Source organism: Rhinolophus ferrumequinum, chromosome 12 (genome assembly GCF_004115265.2).
Source record: "Rhinolophus ferrumequinum isolate MPI-CBG mRhiFer1 chromosome 12, mRhiFer1_v1.p, whole genome shotgun sequence".
Taxonomy (NCBI): domain Eukaryota; kingdom Metazoa; phylum Chordata; class Mammalia; order Chiroptera; family Rhinolophidae; genus Rhinolophus; species Rhinolophus ferrumequinum.
In genome coordinates, this window is record NC_046295.1 from 18,201,660 (window position 1) to 18,218,188 (window position 16,529).

The window sequence follows — 16,529 nt, forward strand, 5'->3', positions numbered from 1 at the left end:
AACTAGGAAAAAGTTACGTTAGTAACAGGAAGAGCTGAGGTATTCTATATGGACACCCCCTACCCAAATGCACTGTCAATTCAGAAGTCCGGGTGTGTGCTGGGGCACAGCATTGCACAGTTACACCCGGAGAGTGAAATCCGGGGGAAAGCCCTCTCAGAGTGCTTGGTTTCCAGCCCTCTTCTGACTTTATTTTTGTTTCTATTGTATTTTCAGGAAGTAATATGGAGACCGGCTTTGAGGGGAGTCAAGCTGCGATGAAAAAGGAGTAAGACGTGTCTCAAACAAGGGCAGTGGCGACAGAAAAGAGGGTGGGAATCAAGACATGCACAGGTGGGACTCAGAATGAATAAGTGGAGGGCTGACACAAAGCCACAGCAATGACTACTGTGTGGGTGGGAGTGCCAGGGTTACCAAATTAGCTATTTACCAAATGAAGAAGCAGGAGCTCAGGAGAGGAGGGAGTGTGGGGTTAGAAGGCAACCAACGGGGATAATTTAATCTTGAATACAAAGTGTGAGGTACCTTTGGGACTTTGTCCTGTAGCCAGTGTGGACCTCGAGGGCAAGGGCAAAGCTGGAAGTCTATGCGATGGGTGGCCGAGGTCAGACTTTGGAGAGGAACCCGAATTCAAATCCCACAGGCCCCACTTCATAGCAAATGAGCAGTATTTCTGAGCTGAAGTTTCTTCAAGTGTAAACTAGGGAAGTTACCCTTGAATATGGTAGACAGGATTAACTGATTTGGGGGCAATTAACTAGGCACTCAAACATTGGGCGCTTATCACCATTTTTATTAAGTGAGGACATAAGTCGAGGTGGTAACAAAACTAGGCTGCAGCGCAGAACACAAGAACACAAGTTAACCTCCTACAGGCAGTAGCCGCCCCTGCCCCCACTTCTGGGACAGCCATAGGCAGGAAGATGCCAGAGGAGGACGCAGGGATGAAAGTAACTGGTGAAGAAGGGAGCGTGAAGGAAGATGATGACTTTATGCTTAATAGCTTCTGTTTTCTCGTAAAGAGGTGACATTCTCAACCAAGAGTGCCGGAGATGGGCCGGATGCTGTGAGAACAGTAAGGGTTTAAAATAGCTGCTGACAGGAATGGGACAAAGTCTATGTAATTCCTAACCATAACCCCCTTCCGTCCCCAATTCTATTGCTAAGAATCCATGCCCTGCCCAAAAGGCTGAAAGACTGATGATCTAACTGACACCAGGACACACCTGAACCTCCCAGGATGGTGCTTTACAGGGTGGGTAAGACGAGCTTCACACCATGACATCGTGGGGGAAGCCCAAGGCAGGGCTATGTCTTTGGGAGGGAGCAATAAACTGACATAATCCCTTCCCAGTGTGTTTACAGCGGGACTTTCCTGATGAGTAAGCGTGCCTCACCAGCAAAAAGCTCACCCGAGCCCCCAACCCCACCCTATTCCAGAGAGACAATAATTCTCTCGAGAGGGGAGACATCTGAACTCTTTCGGATAAATCCAACACCCTCACTTAGTGGATGACCACACCAAGCGACAGAGGAATTGGAGGGCAGAGCCAGGATATTTGGGATGTCCTCACTTCCTAGGTGGGGCTTCTTCTACTGCATTCTTCAAGCAGAACCTAACCGGGGGCCTCAGGCACAACAGGTCAACATGTTGACAGCATTTTGCAGAAAACATTTGGCACTAAGACTCACACCCTTTTTTTTAAATCTTAATTTTGTGGTTGTATTTTTCTTTGTTAAAAAAAAAAAACCAAACCTGATGTGTAAAACATCCTGACAACAGCCACTATTAAAAAGCAAAAATCTCATCCTATCCTGATTGTTTGCTAGCGTCACCTTGAGAGATTTCTGATGTGACAGAAGCAGTTTAAGAGGTCCTACTGCCTTGCGTCTTTTTTTGTTTAAATACTTAATATAATGTGGGCACCTTTCCAAACAGTTTATAGATCACTTTCCTTTTAATACATGCATAATAAATACGGTGAATTGGGCTCCTTTCAATGATGATAATCGTGATCGGCGGTGAAGGGGAGAAAAACCATGTGTGGAAATTGCTGGAACCCTCTGCCCGTGTGTGTCCTACCTGGCAGGGACAGTTAGTAGTTTGGGGGTGAAAAAAAAAGGCCATATAATGAATTTGGAGAAGTATCCAACAATCACTGGTTCAACAATTGGGGGGGAGGGGGTGTATCACAGAAAGAAAACAGGAAGAGACAACAAGATGTCTCATGCTTCGAAAAAAGCAGCTAGTGGGCAAAGTCTTCCCTTGCTCCAATGGCAAAAATCTCATTAGAACTTGCTCCTATGCTCTACTTTATAACGCATCGTTAAAGTTAAGCTCTTAAAAGTGGGGGGGTAGTGTTGATGCGAGACGGTCATGCTTTCCAGCTGCAAGGCCTGACAAGCAAAAGCAAAACAAAAGCCAAGTAAATGCATAGTCATGCTTCTAAATTTTAAGTCATGTCTCAGAATTTGACGAGGCCCTTGCCAGGTCACAGGCAGGCATGCTGCTTCAGAGCCCTTCGTAGAAAGAACAGTTACCATCATGAGAGGTGCTAACAGCAGAACCAACCAGCAAAGGGACAGGTGGTCCTCTCAGCTGCTCCCGGGACAGAGGCAAATAGTTAAGACATGGAAGGTCAGAAGACACCAGGATGAAAGCAGGTGTAAAACCCAACAGAGAAATGATCTGAAAAGCCTTACTGGAACCCTAAGAGCAGCTGAGCTTTCAGAATGCTGTATTTCCTGTGGCAAAGCCAGGTTCTGGGGAGGGGAATTGACTTGGACTCCCTTACGAGGTCTTTTCCTTTCTCCCACTCAGTTCCCCACACGTGACACTGTGAGAGCCAGGTGAACCTTGTAGACAAGGGTTTGTACCACAGAAGAATCCCCGAATTATGCATCTCAGAGCTTCTCCCTTATGAGATACTTTTAAAGTATAAATAGGACATGTTTCTCTTAGGACAGATGAAAGGTCAGGCATATTCTTTCCCCAGTTAAAATGGACTGCTTAATGACTGTCAAGAAATAGAACAAGTCCTTGTTTTATCCTAAATTGCTTGTGGCTCTGACAATGGGCACCTCCATCATGTAGGAGAAATGAATTAATCACACCCAGTAGGGCGAGAGGCAGAAGGCACTGAGGAAACCTACTATGGACAAGCCTCCTACAAGTTCTTGGTATGAACTGCTATATTTCATTTTGGGTTTGTGAAGTACCTAGCCCATAGAGCCCAGGACCCAGGGCAACGAAGAGTGGAAAATGAAGTGGAAAAATGATGAAAAACAACACATTCTTTTAGCATGTAAACTCTAGATCAAGATACATTTTGCTTTCTACGGCTGCCCTAAACACAAATGAAAGATTATTTTCACTTTAAAGATTAGCCCAGGCATTTCCTTTCATGTCTGAGAAACAGATATAAGAACTGACTGGACACACCCAGAAATACTTGGAACCACTCCCCTCCCACCTGTTATCCTGCTTTCTCCAGGTCAGGCACACCCAGGATTCCCCTTTTCTCATGCTCAGACTTTCAACTTTTCAAAGGCTGTTATGCAGCACGAGAGAGAGAAAAAAAACGATTTTCAGAAGAGAATGACCTTATTTTCTTAAAAGAGCTTCTAGCCTGTCAGACTTCTTCAAGGGCATACTTCATTTTTAGAGTAGAAATCTGATGTTTTTAAAAACCACCATAAAAATCATAGCCACCTGTCACTTTTAAATCTTAATGATCTCTAAGGTATGCACACCACGGCTGATACGCTGGGCTGGTTTTCCACCCCTCCCATGCTGGGCACTAAGGCAGAGAAAGCGGCATGCTTTATAGTGCTATCATCTATGGAACAAAAATAGTCATACTTTCTGTTCTGATTCTTCCTTTATCACCCATTTATGGTAGGGAGATTAAGACAATCCCTCCGGCCTCTGAAGACGACTTTAGGATGAGGGCCTTTTTGCTAGGATGATGTGCGGGCAAAGTTATAGCAACAGGCCAACATGTGTGTTTCGAGATCAGTCCCTGGAGAGGAATTCCTGGGCAGTGCAGGGAGAAGGAGCTAAGCGATGTTGGAGTTCAACCCTTGATTCTGAAGCGAGGACCAAGGGCCACACACAGGTACAGTGATTTGGCAGAGGCCCATCAGAGCCAAGGTAAAACCTCCTGACCCAGGGCTCCTGCTGCCCTGGCTGTAAGCCACTGGGCAGCTGTGCAAAACATTGCAATTCTGTCAAAAAAGTAGGAGCTGTGGGTATGGCTATGGGAACCTCAGGCTACAAACGGCACAGCATCCATTCCGTGACAGACAACAGCACCAAGTGGAGGTAACAGCCTCCTGCCTCAAGAGCCCAAGATTTACTTTGTTAAAAAGGTGTCCTATCACTACAACACCTGTGGCATTACTCACAAGGCGAAAAGCTCTGACTCTCCTCTCCTATGAGACATTCAAACATATGGTGAATCACGTACATGCCCAAGCCTGCTTCACTGGAAACCACGTGGCTCAACCAGGGCCACTATCATTTACAAGACGCTGTCCAATAGTGACAAAAGTCACATAGATAATGTCAAATTTTCCAGGGGCCACATTAAAAAAGTAAAATAGAAAATGGGTAAAATTAGCTTTAATAGCTTATCTAACCGAAAATATCCAAAATAGTCTTATTACAACATACGAGGTGTGATAAAAAAAATACGGTGAATGCTGCTGCCGCAGACCATCCCAGAAAAAGGCAGGGATCTTCAATTTGGGAAGTGGCACGTCAAACTTTAGTAACTGTGTGACAAGTTTCAACTTGTTTGGTGCAGTCAGTCAGGTTTCAGCTACAGTTAAGAGAAGGTGTGTTTTAAAGTGTGCCATAAATCACGGATCACGAACAATGCATTAATGTGAAATTTTGTGTCACACATCGCTTCTGGTACAGCAATTTCTGTTAAATAAAAACATTACGGTGAGTCCTTATCTACCTTATTCACTGGATCTGGCACCGTGCGACTTCTGGCTCTTCCCCAAAGTCAAAATGACCATGAAAGGAAAATGTTTTGAATCGGTTCAGGACATGGAGGCAGCCACAAGAGCACAACTAAAGACACTCACTAAAGAGGACTTCCAGAACTGCTTCAGAAAGTGGCAAGAACAATGGGATAAGTGTGTTCAAAGCGAGCAGGGGTATTTTGAGGGGGGTTAATGGCAATGTGTCTTTTACAATAAAATTTTTAAAATTTAAAATTTTGAAAATAAATTTTTTTTTTTTCTCCTTTCTTCCGCCTTCCTCCACCCGCCCCACTCCAGTTCAAGCCGTTGTTTCTCAGTCTAGTTGTGTAGGACACAGCTCCCTGGCCCATGCTGGTGTTATGAGTCTGGCGCTCCCCTCGGCTGAGGTAGTCAGTCACCAGTCATCGGTCGGCTGCTTACAGCAGCTCACGGCAGCTGTCGCTGGGGGCTGGCCGCTCACGATGGCTGCTGGTCATTCGTGCTGGCCACCTGCCACTTCTGGCAGCACACGTAGCCCGCGGCAGCACACTGGCACCTTATGCCAACCTCTGGCTGCGCAGCTCCAGGGAGAGCTGTTGTTCACAATCTTAGCTGTAGAGGGCGCAGCTCACTGGTCCATGTGGGAATCGAACCAGCGACCTCAGTGTTAGGAGCACGGCGCTCCAACCACCTGAGACACTGGGCCGGCCCAAATTTTTTTTATTTAAACATTCACCGTATTTGTTGGTCATACCTCGTATAATCAACATAACATGTGAGATTTCATTCTAAATGATATTCCCTTAGTGATTCTTTTAACAGATCTTTTCTGTCATTGCCAGACTGTGTTAACCATGGACCCCGTCAGACAACACACTCAAACTCACAATAATGGCACCCAGGTATTGGCAGGTAAAATATGCTGGATCCCATACAAGGCACTTGTTAGAGACTTTAAACTTCCAAGGTAAGACTACGGAGATAGGTTATCCACATGGCATGTGAAGGGAAACAGACATCAGAAGATTTTAAGGTTACACAGCTAAGAAGTGCCAAAACAGAATGAAACCAGATCTGATGGCAATACCTGTTCTCTTTCTAGTCTCCATCCTTCTGCTTTAATTGCTTTCTTGAAAGAGCAAGTATGTGAAACATCTACATTATCTACGTGTGAGAAAAGACTTGGGAACTTGGGAAACGTGACAGTATAGTTACACACTTCAGTAACAAATCAACCCCAGGCTTAGTACCCAAGTCACCCTTTTCTTTCTAGTGTTGTCTATGATACTTTACAAATCCAGATCATTGTGAATATAGACTTTTGTACTCTGCTTTATAAACGACTGTATTACAACCACTTTCTTAAGTTATTACCTCTAAACACGTGGACTTTGACAGCCATAGAGATTTTGACTAAGATGTCCCTTACACATGACTTCCAGCTTCCCTCTCCCTTAGAATGATCACATTCATTCAGTCACTCAAAAAGTACTGCCTGAGCAACGCCCGGCCAGGCAGTGTTGTGGGTGTTAGGGATAAAGTAGCAAACAGGACAGATAGGATCTTTGCCTTCACATGGTTTACGTTCTAGAGGGGAAGACACATAATACATAGAGTGTCAGGTGCTAAGAAATGATGGGAAAAATGACAGGGGAGGGCATGTCATGATTTTAGTCTACCTCTGTTATTTATTAGGTTGAACTACATGAAATTGCTGATCTTTGACCATTTCCAATTTACAAAACAGGCAACTTCATATGGTTTAATCTGATAGTTTCTTTTCATATGGAAACAATCAAAAATGCTTCTGATGGACGAGACATTGTAACAATTCCCAAAAAGGCCAAAGACACACAGAACTGGGTTGAATAAACCTTCCTCTCATAACAGAAGAGGTAAGAGAGGGATTGGGTGTAGTAAGCTCAGAGATAACAGATGGGAAGGGCAAGATGACTGAGAGGTAGTCGGGGTGACTAGATGGGGAGACTCTGGCAGGAATCACCAAATGGCTTACATTCGGTGGCACTCTGGTTCAAGGTGCAGCGTGCACTCACCTGTCTCCATCCAGAGCATCCTGAGAGGTGGTTACTTTCACCAGGAATTGGGCGGGGGTGGGAAAGGCAGGATTTCCCCCCGCTGCGCCCCCAACTTTCCCTTGTGATATCTTCAACTACTTCTAAACGCATAAAAAGCCCAGGATCTTGGAAGCCTATTATTGTTTAATTTTTTGGATAAAGAAACATTATATATTACTTGTCTAATTAGATAACAAAAAATGCCTAGCTCCTACACCAACTATAGATCTTAGCATCATGAGAAGACAACCAGACATTCTGTGCCTCTTGATCTAATGCACAGGATTCTTGCCAAGAATTTGAACCTGGTTCTGATCAGGCCTCCAGAGCTAACCAGTGATTTACGGCAAAACACAGGAGACAGGGAACACACTAAGTGACACTTGAGGATGCAATCAGTAAAATACAGCATGTGGGGAGACGACAGGACAAAAAATAGGGAAAAAAAGGGGATGGAAACTTCTGGACAAAAACTTATTAATGAGCTCACGTGTGTAATGAGTGGACCTCCTCTGGACCCTTATTTGAACAAACCAATTATTAAAAAAAGGTTTGTAAGACAATAGGGAAAAGGACAGCATTGCCTAGAAACCTAATACGGAGGAATTATTAAGTAATTTGTTTTTTGTGTTTTTAAAGAACACTTCTCTTTTCAACTTACAAATTGCAGTGAATTGCTAAATGCTGAAGCTGGGAATTAGGAACCCGAGAGTTCATGATGATTACTCTGTTTTGTATATGTTTAAGAACTCCCACAATAAAAGGCTTAAAACAAGTCTGTGGGCCTGTTCCCCCATCTCTCAAGTCCCCACACACTGTCCATTGAGCTGGGAAGGATCTCACAGGCGCCTAAAGGGTATTAGATGACTGCTTACCTGTCAATGAACTGATCGATAATGACGATATCACCGGGCTGAATCTCTTCCCTTAAGGAACCACAAGCTGTGGTCACTATGACGTGTGTGCAACCCTCCTCCTTCAGAGCCCAAATGTTCGCCTGATAATTGACTTTTGAAGGCATGATGGTATGCTGCCTCCCATGCCTATGGAAGAAGAGTAAATATGGTAGACGAGTGAGCAGCACATTTTAATACCGTTAGAAAAGAGAACTAAGTTATAGCAGTGACTTCCAGCCCGTCCCAAAGTGCTTTCATTGGCAGAGGAAGAATGAGAGGAGGCAGGAGGCAGAGCAATCACCTGCCAACTGTAAGGACAAACTATTTGATTTTAAAATACAGGCCAGCTTTAAATTCTGTATATTTATTTTCCTATCAAGAGCAAGTAATAAATTCCTTAGAATTCCCTCTTGAGGAAGATGTACTGTGTCTATTCTGTGGGGCCCCAAAACCCCAGAATCTGAGGCATCTGGTTTTATATGAGCAATGACACGGAAAACAAGAGTTGCCAAATGAAGAAATGTTGCCACGCAGCAGCCTACCCGTCTGTCTCCTCGTACCTGCCCCTAAAGAAAGGAGAGTCTGTGAGACAGATCCTTTCAGGGACTTTGCTTCATCTTTGTGTTTACACCTTATGTCTCCGTTTGGCCCCAGAAAGATGGCTGGCTAGTCAATGACGGGTAAGATTCCCCACGGGGGGTGGGGGGGGCAACCCAAGCCAGACACAGCCGCGTGGGGACCATCCGGGGAACTCGCACGGGGTTGATAGAGATGGGCACAGCCCCCCACCTTCCCCTGGCTAAGGAGAGCCTCTGCCTCTGTGGCTGCATTCCTTCCCACAACCTGCAGGGGAAGTGACTCAATGATGTGGTCTCCATCTATTCATATGCATAAAGGTTTTGTCCCTTGGGGAAGTACATACATCCTGAGACTTACAGTTCCGCTGCCTGCAAGCAAGGGTGATTGGCTTGAATCAGTTTCCTATTATAATGTATAGGACTCACAGATCTTGAGATTGACAAGCTTTACTGCCTTTACTTCCTCACCTAACTAATAAAAGTTATGCGTAGGCCCGATTTGGGGCTCAGTCCTTGAGGCTGGAGTCCCTTGGCCTGGCTTGCACTATATTCTTGGCTACTGTCTTTCTTAACCCTGTGCCACCCTCCTCGCTCCCCACAACTCTTGTTGCACAGGACGTGACAAAGAAAGACACAAAATAGAAATAAATACTCAAGTTTACAGTTGAATTTCTCCATTCCTTTCTGCCTGGTCACTCAAGTAAGTTAATGAAATGTTTAAAATATTAGCATTCCCAGTTGTTTATGGTGACATTAGCAAACTCTGTCTGAAAACTGATCCCCTCATGCATGATGCCTGTTACGGGCTGAACTGTATTGTGTCCCCCCCAAAATTCGTATGTTGAATTCCTAATCCCTAATACATCAGAATATGACCCTATTTGGAGATAGGGTATTTAATGAAGTCATTAAGTTAAAATGAAGTCATTAACGTGGGCCCTAATCCAGCAGGAATGGTACCCTTGTAAGAAGAGACAATCTGGATACAGACACGCAGAGAGGGCAGAATGTGAGGATACAGGGAGAAGATGGCCATCTGCAAGCCAAAGGGAGAGGCCGAGAACAAAAGAAACCAATCCTGCTGACACCTTGCAGGTAGGTGGATCTGAGAATTGTTTCCATCCGACAGCAAAGCACCGGGGTCACTCCCATGGTTAGGCTCCACCTGACACCACGCACTACAGAGACCCTCCCGCTGGCTTTAACGGAACAAGCTGCTACCATGGGAACTGCCCATGGCGAGGGCCACGTGGCAGGAAATGTGGATAGCCTCTGGGAGCTGAAGGCCTCAGTTCTATAACCATGAGGAACTGAATTCTGCCAGAGGAACTGAATTTTGTCAACAACAACATGAGCTTAAACGAGGACCTGGAGCTCCAGATGAGAGAAGACGCCCTTGAATCGACCTTGTGTCACCCCGAACACAGGACCCAGCTAAGCTGTGCCCACAATGCTGACACCCAGAAACTGAGATCATGTGTGCTCTTTTAAGCTGCTAAATTTCTGGCCATTTGTTAGGCAGCAATAGAAAACTAACACATGTAGTTCAACTAATTTCTAATTATGTGATACAAATGATTTGCCCCCTCTGTAATATGGAACCACACTAGCCCTGTCAAGGAGATAATGGTGTGGAAAACATAGGGAACCTACTTCAGGGACCATAAACCTACAACTACAGTAATATTCCACAAGGGATCATGAATAAAGCAGTTTTTGTTTATTTTGTTAATTCAAAGGGAAAAATAAAACACAGAAGAAAACATGTTGCAACTAGACTGAAGGAAACCAGAGTTTTAATTTTGGTCAAACTCATCTCATCACTCATTGGCTTGTTGGAACCACTTTCCCAGCCTATGGGGGCCGGGGGTGGGGGAGGGGTGAGATGTCAGTCAGTATAACTTACCCCAAAACCCTGAGTGGGAACTAAAGGTGACGAAGACGCTTTAGTTCCACCAACACATAAAACTCATACTTGCACCATTCCTCTTTCCAGATTTCAAGTGAAATTTAAACTCTCCTTTAGCAATAACATTCCAAAGGCTTAAAATACCTTACCTTGCAAGGAGGACGCAATCTACATTCTTTATCTTCCCCAAGATTAAGGCATCAGAAGGCTGCACATAATGAACAATGGTTATAACTCAGTGATTTGAAAACATAGATAAACAATTAAAAAGCTGCCATTTCAACTGTTCAACCACCAGAGGATTCATGGAAACTTGGAGTCCGGAGATACACTTTAAAGAGCTAAAAGAGTCTAGATTTGATTGAGAATCAACAAATACGTACTGAGCCCTTCACAAGCCCAGAGATTCACAGGACTCAGAAGGCTGCGTCAGATGTGTGGGTAGGCACATGCAGTGTGATCTATTTGTAGCGAGCGCAGGAGGGCTCTCTGATGGTAGACTGATCAAATACAGCTGTGCTGAGGTAGTTCTGAGGTTCAAGAACAGGTGTGAGAGTGAAATGCAGAAAGGAAAGGAGGCCACTGTCGTGGGAGTTAAGAACTCAGCACTGGAACTGTTTTTGTGTGTTAACCAACTCTAAGAAGGCCATGGATGACCTGAGGTCATGGAGCGAACGGTTCTGAGACCCTCGGGGAATGAGAAAACATGAAGCTAAGAAGTACCAACCTTATAGCAGGACTTGGAGGACATGAAGTCAATCTAAGGACTTGGCTGAAAAAGTTTTTGGTTGGGATTGCCAGATGCAGAGGTCTTCACAGGAGAATCAAAGGAACTGCAACGTTTGCTAGTAGCACAGTGGAATTAGAAGGTAGACACCCTTACCCTAGCTGGGTGGTGACATGGGCTGGGAGAACAAATAGCTGCTTTTTAATAGAAAAGCAGGAGTATCTTATTTCCAGTTCAGTATACAATTGTCTTATGGATCCCCGAGAAATCCCCTTTGGGGACAGGGATTACTTTGTATGACGTTTCCTCCTAGTGTGTCTCCTAAATTAGTATGGTGTGACCTACCTGCCCCAAATTAGAAGCTGATTTAAATGCAGAGACCTGAAGAGTCCAGTTTCTATGTCTGAAATGAGTATCTGGCTTCTAAGAATATAAATTGCAAAAACTATTTGCACAGATTCAAAAGCCGTATTTTCAATATAGGGAAACCCTAGGCATCCATAGGGACACTGTCTCAGCTGGTGGGACCTAATGACAGGATTCCTGGCCCCTATCAGCCCTGGGCTGTGAAGACAAAAGCAATTAAAAACAATTTTTTTTTTAACGTAAAAATCAAGCCAGCAAGGAGAAAGGGAAAGGCTAGTATATCTTCATTAACTGAGTACTAACCTTGCCAAATGGAGTATCTACATATTTTTCGGTTCTTCCTTCTAAGATTTCTGGATCATCCAGGCCTGTTCCACCAATTATTCCAATCTAAGAGAGACAATAAAAAGATACCACATGTGATCATTTTTCATTAGAAACCAAGCCATTATTTTAAGCAAATTTGCTTATTCTATATGCTCTTCTCCATTGCTGCTAAGCTCCAGTTATTTTTAAAAATCTGAAATTACTGAGAAACAATTATTCAACAGACATTTGAAAGCCTTCTATATTATAGGAACAACCAAAGCGTGGGTCGCTTTCTTTGAACCGTATCACATTTATTGCTGACAATTTTTGAATAGCAAATTAGAACCGAAAGTTACTTCAATTAGCTCAAGCAGAAAACAAACCTAAAAATAGGCAAATGTGTTTGTACCGTGTTTCCCCGAAAATAAGACCTAGCCAGATCATCAGCTCTAATGCGTCTTTTGGAACAAAAATTAATATAAGACCTGGCCTTATCCAAAAGGCGCATTAGAGCTGATGGTCTGGCTAGGTCTTATTTTGGGGGAAATGTGGTAGAAAGCACTTTCTAACCAATTTTACATTCTCTACTAAATGAGCTATGGAATAAAGAATGTTCAAAAGACTGCTGAGGTAGAATATATTCTGTATAGCCATTCTGTAATGATTTCTCCTCATTACCCCATTTGATGAAGAAACAAGCGATTTTTCTTTCCTATGCCACTAAAATCACAGAGCTCTAAGGGATCACATATAAAGAGTCAGAAATAGCATGAATAGTTAGCCTCATGTATTTAGGAAATACAAATGTCATTCATATATATGTATACACACACGTGTGTGTATAAACGTAAATAAGTAATTCAAAGGTAGTTCTAAATTACTTTAAGTTCCAGTGTTGTATCGCATTTTCCATGGAAAAAAACAGTCCTAGTCTTCAGGGACTAATCGGAGTTAAAGAAACTCAGTACTATCATCTAGACTTAATCTAATTTGATGACTAAGAAACACAAACAAGAACAATGACAAAGATAACTAAAATATTAACTAAACTGTTAATTAAAAAATTAAATAACTGAAATTGTTAGAAAGATTTCCCTGGGCTGATACTTCCTCAGGGAGAAACAGTATTTAAATGAGCAGGGACAGGCAGCAGAGACGACACTTTACCAAGAAACCTAATGGAAAGTGACCTGAGCACTTTTTTTCAATGAAAAGCTTTAAATCTATTGTCACTTGAGTAAAATTTCCACTAAACGAAAGAAAGCAGTTCCTTGAGAAAAAATTCCAGAGTGAGGAATTAGCTGAACATCTGAATAAAATAATTTTCAGATCAGGTTAGCAAGTTGACTTATATTAGTATGTGGGAAAAGGGTTACTTCTCTGGCCCTAAGTTTCCTGGGGAAAAAAGTCAACAAAACAGAAAATAAGGGCAAGTTAGTGAGCTTTAACTGAAGAACTGACTGTTACATGATTTAGAACTTTAAAACGTGTCCCAACAACTTCCTCAAGTGGCTAAACCAGTTTTTGACGTTAGTGCCACCTTGTGGTATATTCTTGAAAACACAGTAGATTACATACTCTACCGCAACCCTTTTCTCTATCTTAAGACTTAACATCATAGGTAAAGATTAAGCAATATTAGTTTTCAAATCAACAGAAAGGTTCACTTAAGTTAGAACATTTAAATCATGCCAGTTCAATAGAAATTTTTAAAAAATCATACTGTCATATGCAATCCTAACTCTTCCTCTGCCTGACTTCTCCATTTTATCTTTCATTTCACATATTCTGAAGCACCACAGACCATACGGGGCTAATAAACTGTGTGGCCCGTGTCATCACCCAAGACTACAGAACTGAAATGTTGATTCTGAAATTATTCTCAGCCTGCTCTTTAGAAAGTCTGCCATTGACGAAAGATTCTTTTTTCCCCCTCTTATTACCACTTTGACTTGGCTGTTTCTGGGTGTTCCCTGGGCCATCGCATCTCACATGCTGGATCCAACACTGGATTCTCACACTCCTATACAGAACAAACATGACTTCGTTTTGAAACTACGCTCTAGTTTAGCCCGGCATCACAGAAGTGGATAAGAAATGCTGACCAGGGATCCTGCTGAAGCTCAGTGCCCTTGAACCCACCGTCAGCAGCCCCAAGCTTCAGTCCACACCACCTGGCTGCATGATGACCTTGCATTCGGTAGCTGGTAACTCAGCCCTCAGCGACAAACATGTAGGACAGGGCATGAAAGCTGCTACTGCTAGCCAGAAAAGCCAGGATGAGGTCTCTGGCCCTGGAATTATCTGCAGTAGAGCCCATCCAGTCACCCAACTGGCTCTAGTTGTTTATGGAAACCTATATTTTGCAAGGGACACAAGACAAGTGTAGCAACTGAGCACTGTCACACCAGGGAGCTGAATTTCTTGCGATTTTCCTGTGGCTGCAGACGGAAGCCACCAGTGCCAAGATGTGGCAACGTCGCCACCTGCTGGCTCCACAGCAAAGTACCACTAGGATGAAACTCCCAAGCAGTTCTTCTAGAGCCTTTAAATTCAACTCAACTCAGTACCTGCCGTGGTAATGCGATGGTAATAAAGTAACTGTGTCTGGGGCACTTACATGTCACAGGCACTATGTTAGCTGCTTCAGCGGCCACACTTCATTTGACCTTCACAACTATCCTATATAGTATTACATAGGCCCAATATAGTATTACACCCATTTTACAAAATAGAAAAGAGAAATTTTCTTTCTCAAAATAGAAAAGAGAAAGCATAAAAATTATGAAATTTGTCCAAGAGCAAATCATAATGAGCAAAGCTGGAATAGGAATCCAGGTCTTTCACACTCAACAACTATGATATATTACCAACCGATATCCCCCAGAGTTCTTTATAACATCCTATTAGAAAAGTCGTATTGTCTCCATGTTATGAGAAAACTGATGTGCAAAAAGTACCAAGTTCTGGACCAAGGTCAAGTTCTGGACCAAGGTCACAGAGCGAGCACAGAAACAGTGACTCTTGGAGTCTACGTGAAACACATCGGAGGATCGGGCGGTGGGGAGTGGGGAGGCTTTTTCTCCGTCAGTTGACCTCATCCACACTCAGGAAGCAATGACAAAACCTTCCCAGGCCGCCTGGGCCAGAAGCATCAGCCCTTAGTCCAGGCAATCCTATGCTGCCTAGAAAACACTGAGATAGAATTTCTGAGTCAATTCTGCCCAGCCAGGACTTCTTTATTTTACAAGATAAAGTTCTGAATAGGGACCCCTGGTCAATCAAGGTCATTGCCAGATTTTTAACAACTAGTGGTCCATCCCACACTTTTCTTCTGACAGACCACCAAGTCCATCTCTTTAAAAGGATGAGAGCTTTTGATCAGAAGGTCCAAGATGACGGATTAGGTAAACTCTATGCCTACTGCCTCCCAGGATCAAACCAAAATTATAAGTAAATTATAAAACAACCAACCTCAAGAATCATCTGAACACTAGCTGAACAGAATACCTATAACTAAGGACATAAAAGAAGAGGCCACATTGAGACTGGTAGGAGGGGTGGAGACGCGAAACAGGCTGACCCCGAATCCACATAGTGGTCGAACACCAGGAGGGACACCTGCTGGTGATTTCCCTGTGGCTGTGGACATCAGCAAGGACTATGTCTGCCCATCCCAGTGGGGCACAGGGTGGCTAGAAACCCAGACACCCTCTTACAGAGCCTGCACACAGACTCACTCCCTTGCAAACACTCACCTGGTCTCTGGTAAAGGGGCCGCAACTCGAGAGACCCAGAGATGTGTGGGGAAAGACTAAGTTGTGTGGCTCCGAAATGAGGGCTGGCAGGATAGGAGCCATTATTAAGCCTGGTGTGGCTGGAGCTTGACACATGTGTAGCCTACAGGAGGGCGCCACCTTTTCTGTGTTGAGCCCTTCCTCAAAGGGCCAAGTCTGGGATGGCATTGGTCTGACAGAATCTGCATATGCACACTGCCTAGGTGATGCCCCGGGGTCTCCACCCCCGCAAAGCTGGTGCTGTATCGCCTGGGACACTCTTGACTGCTGGGCTGCTGGCCCCGCCCCACAGGCTGCAGAAATCTTTTTGCAGCGGCAGATGGCCTGGGATGGCCCAAGAAACATTTGGTGGTGGGCAGTAACTCAAGACCTGTGCCACAGCATCTCTCGGGGACCTGCAGGCCTCAGGCGAGCGGTGGATGGCCACAGTGTTCTCGGGGTGTTTTTGTGAGGTAATCACAGCCTGGTACTGGGGTGGGAGCCGAGACTGCTTTGAATTTATAGAAACTACCACCCACAACCTTAGCTCCCTGGAAACTACCCACCCCTGCCCACTTAGAGCTGCACTGTCAGGGTACTCTTAGCACCTGGGTGGCCAGCCCCACCCCACGAGCCATGGAAGCCTTTTACAGCAGTGGAAGGCCCATGACAGCCTGGGGAGCTCTCAGTGGTGGACAGTGACCCAAAACTTGCACCACAGCCACTCTTGGGGAGCTCTTGGGGATTTGAGAGCCTGAGGAAAGCAGTGGCTGAACTGCAATGTTCTAAGGACATTTTGCAAAGTGGTCACAGGCCAGGCACTACCCTGAGGTGAGCGGTGGCTGCCTGTAGTGTTATCGGGGGTACATGCGAAGTGGTAACAGGCCAAGCACTGGCACAAGAATTGAATCTGCATTAA

At 44.3% G+C, this 16,529-nt stretch overlaps 1 protein-coding gene across 1 annotated transcript in view; it reads right to left on the reverse strand.

Moving 5' to 3' along the window:
* The window catches only part of MTAP (methylthioadenosine phosphorylase), a 48,339-nt gene that overhangs the window by 21,942 nt on the left and 9,868 nt on the right, over positions 1–16,529 (reverse strand). Inside the window, exons 2-4 of the mRNA XM_033122113.1 lie at positions 11,829–11,915; positions 10,582–10,640; positions 7,925–8,092 (exon numbers count right to left, since the gene is read on the reverse strand). Coding sequence (XP_032978004.1) covers positions 7,925–8,092; positions 10,582–10,640; positions 11,829–11,915 — 314 coding nt within the window. The remainder of the gene's footprint in view (positions 1–7,924; positions 8,093–10,581; positions 10,641–11,828; positions 11,916–16,529) is intronic.